Source organism: Loa loa (assembly GCF_000183805.2).
Source record: "Loa loa unplaced genomic scaffold supercont3.44, whole genome shotgun sequence".
Lineage (NCBI taxonomy): Eukaryota > Metazoa > Nematoda > Chromadorea > Rhabditida > Onchocercidae > Loa > Loa loa.
In genome coordinates, this window is record NW_018108224.1 from 131546 (window position 1) to 146918 (window position 15373).

The 15373-nt window shown below is 32.4% G+C and overlaps 4 protein-coding genes across 4 annotated transcripts; 2 read left to right on the forward strand and 2 right to left on the reverse strand.

Moving 5' to 3' along the window:
* Window positions 1–672: 672 nt before the first annotated feature.
* LOAG_07281 (hypothetical protein) lies at window positions 673–903 on the forward strand (the record flags this gene model as incomplete). The annotated part of the gene is made up of 1 exon (XM_003142814.2): window positions 673–903. One exon carries the CDS (start codon window positions 673–675, stop codon window positions 901–903), a length of 231 nt encoding a protein of 76 aa, XP_003142862.2.
* A 2483-nt stretch (window positions 904–3386) lies between these two features.
* LOAG_07282 (NEK protein kinase) lies at window positions 3387–7170 on the reverse strand (the record flags this gene model as incomplete). Its single annotated transcript, XM_003142815.1, has 12 exons — window positions 3387–3463; window positions 3670–3848; window positions 3996–4114; window positions 4468–4566; window positions 4691–4846; window positions 4999–5199; window positions 5513–5660; window positions 5756–5841; window positions 6045–6180; window positions 6407–6635; window positions 6838–6988; window positions 7072–7170. The coding sequence occupies 12 exons, from the start codon at window positions 7168–7170 to the stop codon at window positions 3387–3389; spliced, it is 1680 nt and encodes a 559-aa protein (XP_003142863.1).
* Window positions 7171–7739: 569 nt separating this feature from the next.
* Window positions 7740–8647, reverse strand: LOAG_07283 (hypothetical protein; the record flags this gene model as incomplete). Its single annotated transcript, XM_003142816.1, has 3 exons — window positions 7740–7899; window positions 8189–8348; window positions 8542–8647. 3 exons carry the CDS (start codon window positions 8645–8647, stop codon window positions 7740–7742), a joined length of 426 nt encoding a protein of 141 aa, XP_003142864.1.
* A 2437-nt stretch (window positions 8648–11084) lies between these two features.
* LOAG_07284 (hypothetical protein) lies at window positions 11085–15273 on the forward strand (the record flags this gene model as incomplete). Its single annotated transcript, XM_020447389.1, has 11 exons — window positions 11085–11258; window positions 12121–12285; window positions 12444–12557; window positions 13027–13181; window positions 13319–13448; window positions 13693–13877; window positions 13962–14090; window positions 14261–14374; window positions 14636–14782; window positions 14861–14992; window positions 15099–15273. The coding sequence occupies 11 exons, from the start codon at window positions 11085–11087 to the stop codon at window positions 15271–15273; spliced, it is 1620 nt and encodes a 539-aa protein (XP_020302374.1).
* Between the last annotated feature and the right edge of the window lie 100 nt (window positions 15274–15373).

Below are 15373 nucleotides of genomic sequence, written 5' to 3' on the forward strand. Positions count from 1 at the left end.
AGTAATTTAAAAAAATGTATTTAGCTAGTCTGATTTGTTATTGGGGAATTAATCAAAGAGAAAATAAATAAATAAATAAATATATATATATATATATATATATATATATATATAAACAAATTTATATATATATAAACCAATACATATATATATATTATATGAACAAGTAATAGTAATTAATTTGCTGAAGGTGCATAACTCAGCAGTATTGCACGATTTGTGGTCTGCATAACAGGAAAGCAAACCAGAGTAATGTTAAAATAAAAGAGTAAATAAAAAAGTAACAAAGAGATGATAAAAAATTTCATGAGTCATCTCATTTCTTCGTGTAATTAGCGATGAATTCGAACTTTGACCTATCATACATTCGATATAAGTTGAAATCACAATTGCTAACAGTTATCATTGGGTTATGACCATTATTAGTTGTTCTATCAGGGATTGCCTCAGTGGTTGCTAAATTCAAAATACTTCTACTGATGATAAGATGTTCTAGTGATAAAATTCATAAAAGTTCAAAATGAAAGCGATATATGCTTGCTGAAAAAATTTTGTCAAATGATGGATAGGAATCTAAAAATAGGAAAATAATGGATATATTAGTGTTTTATGATTGCATCAAGATATCTTTGAATAAGAGAACGGAAAATAACAGTGTGGAGTGAACGATGTATGAGAGTGGAAGAAGGAGGAGAATATCTGTCATTCAGAAGAAGGCAAGTTGGATATTCGGAGGAAAGAGAACGATTCAGGAAATGTCAAATAAAAGAAGTTTTCATGAAATTTTCAAGCGGCATTGCAATCAAAATACACGAACTGGATGATGGTAATGAAGATGAAGATGCTCTTCGGAAGGTTTGCATTCTCTTAGTACCAGTTTTAGCCCAGACGATGATTGCCTAGCCTATAGGTAAACAAAACTCTCATATTACCTACCACTTTATTCTCCTTCCAATCCATTTTTGTTTCCTTTTTATTTCATTTATGCATTTAATTGGGAGATGTCAACTAAAACTTTCATCGATCGTCTATCATGTCCTGTGACTAAATCAATACAATGTATTATTATATATTGGAATTTTAAAAATCGAAAAAAAAGATTTTATATCGGAATTTCAAAAATTAGAAAACTTTAACTCTAGTTAATTCAAAACCATTTTTTGTCACTTTTTTTTAACGGAAATTAATTTTTACTGTAAAAATTTCGATAAAATTGATTGTTCAAATTTAGTTGCTCATTGCTAGCCAACATTTAGTCAAAATATTCACAGAGCAAATCAATTCTAATAAACGATACTGTTAAGACCCATATGCTTGATTTATATTTCTGAGTGTAATATTAAGTGAGAAATGAAACATAACAAATTTGAGGCATTCTAGAATTTGGTATTGATTTTTGCAATCATATTCAACAGGTAATTAAAATTTGCTACAAACTGACATTAAATGGCATCATTGATTGAATCGTATCAATTAACAATCTTGTTTGACCTCAGTAACACAAGTATGAACCTCATTCAGAATCAGTATTTTAACTGGACGTTTTTACAGCATAGCATGTAAATTTTTAAGCATACCTTTGCTTTCAACCAAATCCGTTTATTTAGCACTTACGAACCACTTTATATCAATTAGGAATGCTTTCTCTATTCTATTCTATTTCAATTATTTCATCTTACTCTCTTACCACAATGATAAAAAAATTAAAAAAGTTCACAAAGGATATCAAACACATGTATTCTGAATGTCTTGAATGGCACATTTGGCTAAATCTGGAGAGGTATTAAGCGTTTATTGAGACTAACGGAATAAACGTAGTTACATACCGTTGATAAACCTCAAAAAGTAAGAATAAACAATAGTAAAAATGCCCAATACATGTGGAAAGTGAAATGCAATGAAAGTGTAATTAAAGGAGATTACACAATAATGGTATTTTCTCATTAAAGATACCATATCACAGAGTTGCTTGTTTATGAAATCTAAGAGACTTAAATATAGTTCAGGTGGTTAGTGGTTACAGAAAGATACCAGTTTTGGTAAACTTATGGATGAGAAACATAAACAATCTTCCAAACCACTTTAAGTAAATGAAACTAGAAGGCTCCCAAATTCAGATCCAACTGCGGCCTGAATAATAGCATCTATGTGATTAACAAAATTGTAGCAACTACAGTAAGAGATGTTATACCGGAGAAGTAAGTACTTAAAAAAATGAGTCTCAAAAACTTGTCACTACTTTCCCGCAAATCACAGATCCAAAACATTATTTTCCAGACACTATTGGTGCGGTATATTTCAAAATTAGAAATTAGAAGGTGGAATTAAATAGTAAACAATAAAGTAATTGAAGAATTATGTACAATTTTTTTGTGGAAACCCTCTCATCCGGAACAAGTGTTCACGACTTGCTCCTGGAACAATCCTAAATCAGAAATGAATTATTTGCATCAATGCCATTACTGTCTATGATGTCTCTGAAAAACTCTCAAGCACCTAGTCTTTTTTTTTTTTGAAAAATTGACCCAATTGTTAAACTGTCACACCCAAGAATAAGTATTAAATAAGTGAGTACACCATTCCGGAGTCCTTAACTTTTTACCAATACATTACCCAGCAAGAACTCCTCAACCTCAGTCTTCCATTGATCAAATCGGTAAACCTTTTGCTATTAATTAAATTTGACCTAACAATTTATGAATATCCTTTTTTTTCGTTTTTATTCATCTTTTTATTACATTTGCGAGTCATTTTTTCATTTTTTAAAAAAAAGGCTCACCTGTAATTTGTCAGTTAACATATCCACTGAACAAAAAAAAAATGTCACATAGTGCCAACTTTATTCATACAAAATTGTTGATGAATGAAAGTGAAGTTTATGCACTACAGTTATACAATACAAATACCTTCTGAATGATTGAATGATAATTGGCAGAATTATTTCACTTCAAATAAACAAAAAAAAAAAAAAGAAAAGCCTTACTCGTGTTTACATACCATGCAAGTTATCTGTCGCATGCATAAATTTTTCCTAATCATTGAGCGCTTTTATCAAATATGCATTTAACTTATCACATATGATAAAAAAAGAGTAATAAAAATTTATCGAAGACACATATGTAAGGGTGATAAAAATAATTGTTAACAGGAAATATGTCAAAGACTTTTATAAGTGAGATTTTTGCATGGATTATTTACACGTTTTATGTATTAATGAGAGAAAGATTTAAATATATTTATAAGAAATATGATAAATTGTTGTGGAAGGACAAAACAATTACACAAAAGTATGAAATATGCATTAGGGTATAACCGGAAATAGTTGGCCATTTCGTAGGGCTAATTACCTTCAGGTTTTATGATCAGATTTTTAAGATGAGCTCAAATTAATCTTTAAAATAAACAACGGTTTTTGCTGAGCGCATATCGCAGTGAAAAGATGGTGGCAGATCAAATGACACTTCTGAAAGTTATAAATTATTATAAGATGAAATATTTTTAAGGATAAGTACTGATAAAATAGCCTATCGTCCAAAATAGACTCATTAATATTCAACGTTTATTTCAAAATTCAAAAGTGAAGGGAAGGATGAAAATAAAATCAAAAATTTTTTTTGGTTTTAAATTTGAAGAACAAGTAAGTACAAATAAAATATTCCATAAAAACACCTTCAGCTTCACATTTGGCAAGGTTATATCGATGATATTTAGCGCTTCTTATGAGCAAGAAACAAAGATTTCGAATATTTTGATCAACAGGTATCACGTCAAACATTTCAAGATGGTTAGCATCAACAGCAAGCATGAGTGTTTGAAACAGTGAATTATCAGCATGCGTGAAATATCGCCTGAAACTTTGATTGGAATTTAAGAAAGTTGCATTCAAAAATTTCAAATTACCAAACAAAACTTGCATGATTTCAAGAAAGACTGTTAAATACAGTTGAAATCCGATTTTTTATTGAAATGATAAGTGAAACTCAAGATAAACATACTCAACTTTGCTCCCTATTCGTAAATGATCATGATCATAAACGTATAATCGATAAGCAAACGATTGCTTCTCAAGTTTCTGCCATGTATCATCCCAGTAAAAATCCGCCGGAATATCTTTCTGCAATACACTTTCAGAAGTGGCAAAAAATCAGATTCATTAATAGGATAGTGAATTTAAGGTTAATTTTGAACAATAAGAGAGCAAACAAAAGTTTCTCTCCGTATACGCTAGTCCATAATTAATAAGAAATTGTACAAATGCAAACTTATATTCAAGAATTACTCATTTCCATGCTTCTTTCTATTAATTTATATCATCGATGGGGGTTGAAAATGTGAAATGGATTTGAGCTTAAGTAAAAAAAGTGGCCTAGGAAAGATGGAAATATTTGTCAATTCTCAATGATTAAGCAAAATTAAAATGAATTTAAATTAGCTGAATAAACTGTTCTAAAAATGAAATTTACGAACAGCTTCACATGCATTGTAATTGTAACCATCAGCATCAAGTTTGGAGCGATTTTGCCAATCCAATTCATAAATGAAACGCTTCACCAGATGATTTTTGTCCTTTAAAGAAGAAATGAAAAATTTTTAATTTTTGAAATGCTAAAAGAATTGAAATTTGTTAGCAACTAAATTTTTTTTATAAATCTAATCAGACAAAATTTCATTTATTACTTCTTAAAACTACCTGCTCCAGGCTTTTATTACACCATTTTGTGATTAAATATGATTCCAAAATTTGTCTGGCTGTTGGACGTGCTGATGGATCCAAATTGAGCATTGTATCATTCAGATATTGCTTCAAACGTCCATCACCACATTGTGTCATTCGTATACAAAGTTGCTGAAAAGTTTTCTAAAGCTTGATTAACTTTTGCATAATGCCTGAGAAGAGATTGTTTGATCCAAATAACCCAAAAACTCGAAGTATTTTATGAAAGGACAGTCTCTCAGTTAGTTTGACCCACAAGTAGAATGAAGCAGGATTTGAGGCACCATCATATCGTTAATCATCCATCGAAACGGCATTCTTCTTTCACCCATTTGGAGGGCGAACATTCGGGGTAAGCGGTGCCATCTTTCATTGGGATAATAGCTGACCATATGAAGTATTAGCACACCCAATGACCAGATATCTGCTGACGTCGAATAGTTCTTATAATCTGTTGCAATTGTTGCACGTTTTAAATTATACTGCTGAAACGGAAACATCTTACATTCACTTCTTATATTCCTGAAATTTCTAAAATTTCCATAAAATTCTCAACAAAAATACTTTCTATCAGCACAACATCGTCATAACAGAACTTTGACTGTGATATATAGTGCTGCAAATCAGCAGTAGCTTGATATAGTACTACCATATCCCAAAACGTAACGTTAGCACTGTTTAGACGCGTTACACATCACTTTTGCTGGGCGGTAGGCAACAATGATAATTTGTTTATCACCAAAATAAGGAGACTTTTGAAGTGATCCACTCGTTATTTTGTGATAATAAATGATTGACCTTTTCAGCACACATATAATCTGGTGTTCCATCAGGTGTTCGACACATCTCAGCTGCTTGTTCATTTACGATCATTCGTGAATTGATGAAATTGCTCAATTTAACAGTACCACCACGGGTCAGATAAATGTTTTCTGGTTGAATATCACTGAAAAATTTTCACTTGAAAATAGGAAATTCTTCCGGAATTTGTTGAAAAGTTATGAATGAAAATAGTAATGTGATGAAGAGAAGAAGACAAACTTATGAATGATATTTGCATCATGAAGATAAGATAATGCTCTGCAAAGCTGTCGAATAATCATTGCAATGATGCAGATATTCATCGGCTAAAAAATGAAACTTTGTTTACATATTTTAAAGTTTCAAACTATTCCAATTATCGTTATTGAATGGCAAAATTTTGACAAAAATTCATCATCGTATGGTGTATGCTTGTGGAAAATGACTTTACGATCTGACATTTTTACACACACCTTACATTTAGGGTATTATAAGAAGATCAGATAACTTTTCGAAGTAATGCAACAACCTTTCCCTCCTTATCATGGCGATATTTATCAATTAGCTGTTCGAGCTGATATAATCGCGGGAGAACCAATTGTAGACAAAGTGAATGCTCGGTGACCACTGTAGCATGAGCATGCATTATATTCGAATGACGAACTCTATAATTGTTACAAATTAACTTTGTTATGTAAGAAATTAATTAGAATTAATATGCAGTCTTTGTAATTGATAATGTTTACATTGTCACATAAAATAAGTGTCATCTTTGCAAACACATCATTCTAATTTAGACCTCATAACTGATCGATTTCTCTACAGTTCAAATATCTTCCTGGAGATAATATTGACTAATAGTTGTTGTCTTGTAAAGCTTAGAAATGATACCTATTTAGGATGTAAACCTCCATAACTATTCGTCGTAGAAGCCGAAAAATCTTTTGCTGAAATGTCTCTTTAACATCACACTGATCACGTAATATGTCATCCAGAATAGCACCAATATGTTTTGTTTTGATGATGCATGGTCGAGGTTCCACGTACGTGAAACCGTTGAAGGCTGGATAGGATCTTGCTGTCACAACGGAACTGTAGCGTCCTTCAAAGAGTAAATCACCTGAAATGAAGAGGAGGAGATTGTATACCAAGCAACAAATAATTTGCAGCATTACTCATAGATAATATCGAAAACAAATCTCAAACTCATCAACTAGACTTTGTCTACTCTTATTTTTCCTCAAATATTTCTTTGAATTGTTAAAAGAGGCAATGTTTGATCAGGAAAGTTCCTGATTGATCAAATCAATAGCCATTTATACCTGTGGCATACTTCTCCGGTGTAATTTCAGTGTGCCATTCATCCCGAATGTCACTTTTCACATACTGAAACGATTCTTTCATCGCTCTGGCAAATTTACCTCTGATTTCATTCCTGCTCATCTGTTCAATGCCTTCTAAAGCATTATTTATCTAAAATCATTGCTAACAATTAAATTAATTTATAAGTAGCATCATGAAATTACTGAATCTATGGGAAAATTAATTAATGATACCATTGGTAAATTCGGTGGAATTTTTTTCATCGATGTTTTTGATTGCTGTAATGGAAGAAAGTTTGATATCTTTCTTGATAGGAATAATTCGGTTGCCATTATCTGCAGAAATTTGTTTTAATTACATTAACTTTCGCGCGTTGAAACATGAAAGATTAAATGATTTTAGACAAACATCGCTACTTTCCAAAAAATTCTTCACAGTAATCAAACTTTTGCTTCTCGATATACTACAGAAACCGATCAATGAAACAATTGTAGACTAGATATAAGGGAAACATTGATTTATGGCAGTCCTTTCTGATTATTTCTTATCTCCCCACTCAAAAAAAAAGGAAAAAAAGTGCCAACCCTCCAACTATAAGATCATCCAAAAATATTTGATGCATTTCCGATTTCTCCAGAAGTTGTAAGAAAAAAAAGCTGTTTTAGGATCTAACAATAGGTATTTCCTATTCTTGCTTACATCAATTTCTCTTTCAACTTGTGAGATTCACAATCTCTTTGATATGTAATTTATATAATTTATATTTATTTGTAATTTATATTTATAATTTATATTTATTTCCTCTATGATATTTAATATCGAATGGTATATTATTTGTATAATGTCAGTTTTTCTTTTTTCTTTTCAAACATTAAAATGCAGAGAAACCATTAAGCCATTGTTAAGGATCGAGATTCAGAATGGAAGTATCAAAGATGTCACAGTTTCGTGTTCCATCTTCTATCCTATCAGCTAATGGATAAGGCTTATCGTTATTTCGATTTTCTTCAAGAACAAGTATAATTATTGCAGCAGTAGAATTTTGTTCTGCTTTCAGTTGTCTGCAACGTTTTATAATATACTGTCATATCTTTTGATATTTTGAAGTGTCCTCATTTCTTATAAAAAATTTCGATAATCAATTTTATGAATTGTATCAGAATGAAAATATAGTACCATTATAAGTATAACCTAAAATTATTCAACTAATTAAAATAGAAATGTTTTTCATGAATCCCTCATAATGATAAAAAAGTTAAGAAAAAAAGGATAAGAAAGTTGAAGAAAACTTCGCAATAATAAGTTGTCAAGAATTTTCTTCATTGACCGGACTTCATGGTACTGTCTTACTCGATATCTTTTTTAATTTCAAAAGGTGATGTTGGCTGTTGGTAGTGCTCTAAACTATTTATGGTCACTGCTTTCAGCAATGCAAATGGTAACGATTGAAATAGAATTCGGGTGGCGATTTCATCGGATGGATTTCCACAGTTTTCAGTATTATCAATAGCTGGAAAAAAAGATTAAAATACTATTGTAATTAGCTAATTGTACACGTTTGACTTTAATGTGAGATATGCATGAAATAAATTTATGCTAACGAAGCAGTGATTTAAAACAAAAAAAGGTGCATTAGATTTTTGATTTATCCAGTAAAATAGCGTTTCACTAAATCTCAACCAAACTAGAGTTTCAAACCATACAGTCTTCTAAATGAGAACTTTTCAGGAATTCAGAAAATATGTCGTTTTCACAGGATACTGTTGTTATCAAAAACGGATGCTTTAGAGTTGATATAATCGATGTCATAAGATCGGAATCATCGACTGAATAGCTGTCGGTAATTGTAAAATTTGTAACCAAATCGATAACATGCTATTGCAAATGGAATTGTACTCGTGGATTTTCCATTCTATTTCTTCCCAAATCATTTAAGTCGTTTACGATCATGCCGCTATATTCCAAAGCGGAAAATGCCAGAAAATTCAGGTAAATAGCATCTTTGACTTTTAGTTTTGTCATATCAAAAAAGCCTTGCGGGAATATCCTAATGGAAGCAGTGCATAGAAGTACAAGAAATTCAACAATATCATGTTTTATTGTAGGAGCTGCGTATATGCTAAACATCTGATAACAAATTTTGTTGTCACCAATCATTGTAATACCAATAAAATCAGATCAAAACAATGCCGGTAGCAGCTAATTATACCTACATCCTTCCCACCCTTTGTTTAACACTAATTCCATTCCAGACAGTGTACAAAACTAATTCGAGAATGACAAAGCAATAATTCATTAAAATTTTTGTAAATAAGACGATCAAATAAGTGAATATTAAGATAAAGTGATGAATAAAGAGGACAGGAGATAGGAAAATAGCTGCAAACGATTTTTCTCATTCTCTTATTCAAAGCTCTTAGGACAACAACTTTCTCGAAGTAAGAATCACCTCGATGTAAGCGTAGTACTTTTCACAAATTTATACTTTATTTTGGAAAATCCAGCAGAATTCGCATATGGGATCTGAGAATTACTTTTGCAGTGAATTTCTTACAAAATAATTGATTTCAAATTGGCATTAGTTTTTTAATTTAGCTCAAATTTTAAGTTATTTGTTATTCATTTCATGTCCACTTTATTGTTATCTGTTAATATACACCCTGAGAAGTCGTTTTTTTTTTTTCTTTTTGGTGGATAATACATGTTTGAGAGAAATGAAATGGATCGAATGGTCTTTATGCCAGTTCAAAAAACACGGTAAAGTGATAGGTGCTCGGACAAAGGAATGTGACCTAAACTGCTCGAATGGTGGTGCTATGGAAATTGAACTTTGCTAACTTCGGTCTTACCATTCAGTTTGTAAAAACAAAATAAGATAGTAACAGCTTGCTGAACGAATATCACTGCTCGCTTTTGATAATTGCAACGATCCTAAAAATTAAATATAAGATTTGCATCCTTTTTTTTTTTGACATCTTATACTCCTTTAAGCAAATATGAACTACGTAAAATCGTAAATTTAATTTTTTCAGAATTTAAACTCAGAATTATCACTCCCACATATTGCATTGATTGTTGAAACAGTTCCGTTTCTATTCAGTTCCGATTTAATTTATCTTTGAACCAATTAGATTTCAATAAATTTGATAAAATATTGAGCGTATAATTAAGTCAATAAGTTTTGGACAGGAAGACTCGGAAATTATTGGGTTAAATTATGTAGGAATTATTTTCTTGAATAAAAACTTTTACCCATTTTATAATGTTTGCACAGAAATTTTGACAGCTGTCCCAAATATCCATGAATTTTGGCAATTATCATGAAATTTCATCACTCACTCACTTTTATCAGCTTTTCCGCTCAGTCGTTTTTGACATTAACTCAAAGCACAAATTTTTGTTTAAATTAAAAAAAAAGTACAAGAGAAATTGGAAATGAAAATCACTGAAAGAAAACAAATTTAAGATTAAATATGTCATTGATTACAAACACATTTAAAGTGATGCATCGTTCAAACCATTCCAACATTCATAAATCACTCTATTCCATGTCATGATGATAATTGAGGTGACCTAGACAGAATTACGCTAAATTGTCACATTTTGAACTAACTAGCAAGCACTCTACAATCGGTCTCTTATAGTTTTTCTATCATTATCAGTGAGATAAGTAAAGCTTATATACAATTGAATTTGTTTGAATTTATTTTGATTATAGCATACAATTCTTCATGAAATGATGTGACTTTCTGGGGTCATGATGGTTCAACTTCCCAGTCTTCTTCCTCTTCTTGCAATGGTTAATTATTACTTAAAAGGTGAGATTAAAAAAGAAGTCCTTCTCCAATACGTATGTTTAAAGAATATTTTCCAAAGAAGTTTAGTAAAATTTAAGTTTAAAACAAATAGCTGTTGAGAATTTGGGAAGATGTTTGTTACATTGCGCCCCATCCAACAGCGCGCTCGACCAAGATTGGTAATTGGGTGGATGTAGTGATGTAGTAGTTTGGCACAGTTGTCTGTATTTCTCTTGGGTAAAGGTTTGCCGGATCCAGTTTGGAAAACTTCAGATGTACTGTCTGCAAATTTCTTCGTCGGTTTTTAACGTTTTGACGTTGTTTATCGAGTTTTTTTTTGTGAAAAAGTGTGATTATGTTGTTGTGGTAGAGCTGAAGAATCCGAGCAAGAGACGCTAAGCGTACGTGTACTTTCAGATTAATGGTAATAATATAATAAATGGTTACTTATGGATTTATTTGACGATATATTAAAACAAGCAAGTAGTAACACTAGAAATGCGATTAAGGAAATTAAGAAGATCGACGAAGCACGTCAAAAGACCGAAAAGTGTATGAATGTACGATTGGCTGCGGAACGAAAGCAATTAAAAATTGCGAAACCTCCTCCTGAAAAACCGAAAGTACTTGATCTTATTTGTTACTTGTCCATTTATTCTTTTCAGGTTTTAATTTTCCTTACATTTCCTTCAGACAAAACGACGTTTCGCTGAGGATAGAGTAGGTACGAGTTTTACCAAGTTTTCTTAGGTTTTAATTTTATAACCGCATTTCCCTGGGTGAAACGAAGTCTCACTAAGGGAGGTAGTAGTATCGTTATACTTCCGCAGGTCTTTTCCACTTTTTATTTTCAGGTTTTAAGGTTTTTGCGTTGATGACATCTTGCTGGGAGTGGAAGGCCACCTTAATAGAATGAATTAGCGAATTGAATGAATTTGCATTCACTCGAGTCTTCTTTTCTTGAACTCTTCATTGATTCCACATAGTGACAGAAGTGCACCACAAACAGCCTCTATCCCTCCTCTATCTGCACGATGCGGGACGTCCCAATTCACCCTCTGGTCAGGTTTTTTTTCTGAGTTATAGGTTGGCCAGATCAACAACTGGCAATGTCGTCCGTGATGGTTTTAGCTTTAAGGTTAATGCTAAGTCGTGATTCGACATTACTGAAACGTTGGTATTCTTATACTTATCAAAATGGTTAGGATAGGTTGTGGGGTTGGTCTTAGCTGTCTTTGATAAGTGGTAACTTTTAGAAGACTTCATTAACCTGTACGTCTTCAGTTGCGCCAAAGATTTACTAGTCATCTGTATCACCAAATTCCCTATCTTACACTCTCTTTTTTCTAGTTAATCAATTGATGAGATTGTCCAGACATACTGCAGGCGAATTTCAAAGTGATAATTTTAGGGATCTTTTGGATAGACAAGAACTGAAGGGTAATTATGTAAAAGTGAATCACTTTACACAAACTGAATTTCCAGTTTGTCATTCCGAAGAAAAAAACGAAAGAAGGTTCAGACGTCGATAAGAGCAGAATAGCTTTATTTCTAAAGAAAAAGGAGGAAGAGAAGCGAAAAGCTATAACTGAGAAAAAGAAGCAAAAGGAGGAGCTTATAAAATTAAGGTTGCAAAGTTATGGTGGAAAGGTTAGAATTTTGTTTTGATTTCAAGAAGCTTCCGTAACATTCGTCAGGTCTAATTGTTTACATTCTATCAATTAACTCTCATATCTCAACGAAGGGATTCGTATTCTTTTCTTTTTTATTGAAATAAACTCGATTCGATTTTTTATCCTATTCTTTAGGCAAATAAAAAGCTTGCTAAACAGTTTGGTAGCACTCCAATTGAACTGCAACAAAAGTACGGTAATGATCGCGAACATGAAGAACATCTGAAAAAACAGCAGATTAGAGAGGAGGTCAGTTTCATGCGTTACTGTATGGTTGATAGAAACGCATACTGATTGCTTCCTGCGTGGGGCAACGTAAGTGAGCTATGCTGGCATTCAGACAACATGTTTCCCAATGATGATACTACTAATATTGGATACAACCGTGCATCGGTGTGCGGATAAGGTCCATTATGCCAATTTAATTCACTTGTTCAATCTTTTCATTGTTTTAAAGTCATAAGTCATTAGAGAGTGCAGGATTTGTTGGTCGCACAGTACGTGTTCATTATTTTTGCAAATAATGAATCAAAAAAGCTAGAAATTGGAGCTGTAATGTAATTTAATTTCCTTAACATTTTCGAAGTGATGCTTCAAAAGCTCAAAACTCTTATATATAGTTAAACATGTTATTAATCTACTGGTTTATATGATTCATGAAATCGGTATTACTCCTGTTATATTCCTTTAAACACACTGTTCTATGTCTATTCTATAGGAAGAAGCTGATCGCCTCAATTGTGAATTACGCGGAAGTGTTGTGAGGGCCTTGGAACGAAAGAAGGTAGCTGAAAAAATAGCAGATGCAGGATCTTGCAAAAATGGTCCTTATAGAGTCGCCATTAACAAAAAGAATAGTTTGAGACATTTGACGTGAGTTGATTCTACTTGCGTATGTACACTATATGCCGAAGCAACAGGTAATCATTGAAAAGTCTCTTGCTCATTTCTTACCCAATATTAATTGTAGAATTTATTTTAAAAAATCTCAAAGTGCTTTCGTGTTTCAGGAAAGAAGATTCTCCAGGACCTTCCACGTCTTGTGTGCTGGAAGGTAAGTCGAGAAAAATTGATACGAGAGTTGCGATTAAGCGTCGTTTACCTCCATCGGAGTCAAATTTCTTTTCCCTGATGAAGAAAGTGAGTGACATTCATTACACCACAACTAGCTTTATCTTCGGTATTCAGTGAAATGTTCAGAATTTTTTGAGTAATTTTTATGTCCAGTTCTTGAATTTTGTTTAATTTTTGATATCAGTTACTTTTGTGAATAAGTCGAACATACAGTAATGAAAAATGCATGGCCAAACAATCGGCTGTGCTTAGAATGTTATAGTTTGTAGGTTAACGCAGATATATTCAGGAATGGTAAGTTCTGTTTCAGGCAGAAGCAATCCAGAATGGTAAAACTTCTCTTAGCCCACCACCGCTTGCTGCCTCACCTCCAGCAAAAAAGAAAGCGCATAATGGGCTGCTTGAACGAGACATTAGGGTTATTAGATATGATCGTGAGGGCAAATCAAAGCCAGCAAATGAGAATAGCAAAAAAACTGTTGGTGCACAACGAAGGTTCTTTTCCCTTTATTTTTGTATTTTTGTTGAACTATAATTAAATTGAGATGCACAAAGAATTATTTCATTATATATATTTAGTTCTATTACCACAAAGAAGGTAAGTGGTATTCAAACTGGTCATAACAAGGAACAGAAAGTGCCACCATCTGTATCTTCTGGATCTCCCTTCACGCTGCCATCACGGCGGTATCTTTTAGGAGATATCAGGTTTGTTTGAATAAATTCTTTATGTCCGATTTCCTAGGTTTTTAAATTTTTATGGATCATATTCATTTCATCTAAATGTTGGGTTATTTTCATTTAATACTGATCTTGAGAATGTTGCCTATATCTTGACGTTATGGTACAAGTTAGTTCACTTCAAGTCACTATTTCAGATATCAAGGACCTCCTCCAGGGCAATCTCAGGCAAGTTTTAAGGCAGATAGCAATCCTTCGAATGTAACCAAAGCTAATGTGAAGGAATCTAATGCTAAGGATACACAAGCAAGGTGAAAATATGGAATAACTGGTTTAAATTTTGTTTGAGACAATTCTCTCTCCTACTAGAGACAATTCTTTCTCTTACTAAATGCTATGCATAACTTAAAGTGAAGGAATTAAATTAATAAATAAGGGTAACCAAGGTTGTTTCCAATATTCTTAAAATTATCTTTTTTTTTCTAGAATTTTCGAGTATTACATATAGGATATTTACGTAGGAAATTATGTTCAGAGTAATTTTTACTTTAAAAAAAAATGTTACTTTCCAGGGGATCTAGAATTATTGAGGGAAATCTTGCAAGAGCTGATAATCGGCGGCAGAATCCATTAAGACAAATGTTGTCGCGGGAGAAAGCAATTGCTCGTTTCAAAGCCTATGAACGTATGCGTCTAAAAGAGCGACGTCGTCTAGAAGAGTATTCATTATGATTTTCTTTCCATTATGACTTTATGCATTAGGGTCAACTTACTTTGCAAATATTGCCTATATTTAGACTGCGTCAATCAAGAGATGATTTGGATGAGGATGTTGATGATGAGGAGTATGATAGTGAAATGGATGATTTCATTGATGACAGCGAATTTGATGAACATCTGAAACGCGGAGATTTAGAAGAAACATTGCGGTACTTTTTTTTTCATTTTAGTATTTTGTTTCCGATTATATACGCAGTTTGCTTTTTATTTATTCCTCTTCGAATGTCTTTGTTCTAAATTCTTATATTATTTAAGACTAATTAACCCACGCTATGACAAAAATCGTTGGAAGCTAAGAGAACGGATGATTGACGATCGTCACATGGAAGCAAGTTATCGTGATATTGCTCGTGAGGAAAAGCGAAGTTCAAGAATAGGTCTTATCGAAGACATTCGAGAAGCTCAGTGTGGCAAAAGCGTTGCTTTATGATTTTATTTAATGAAAGGAAGTGTTATTGTGGACAGTGCACTGTTTTACGGTTATTTAGTTAGTCTTTGATATTGTTAAATTCGAATGATTCATAATATTT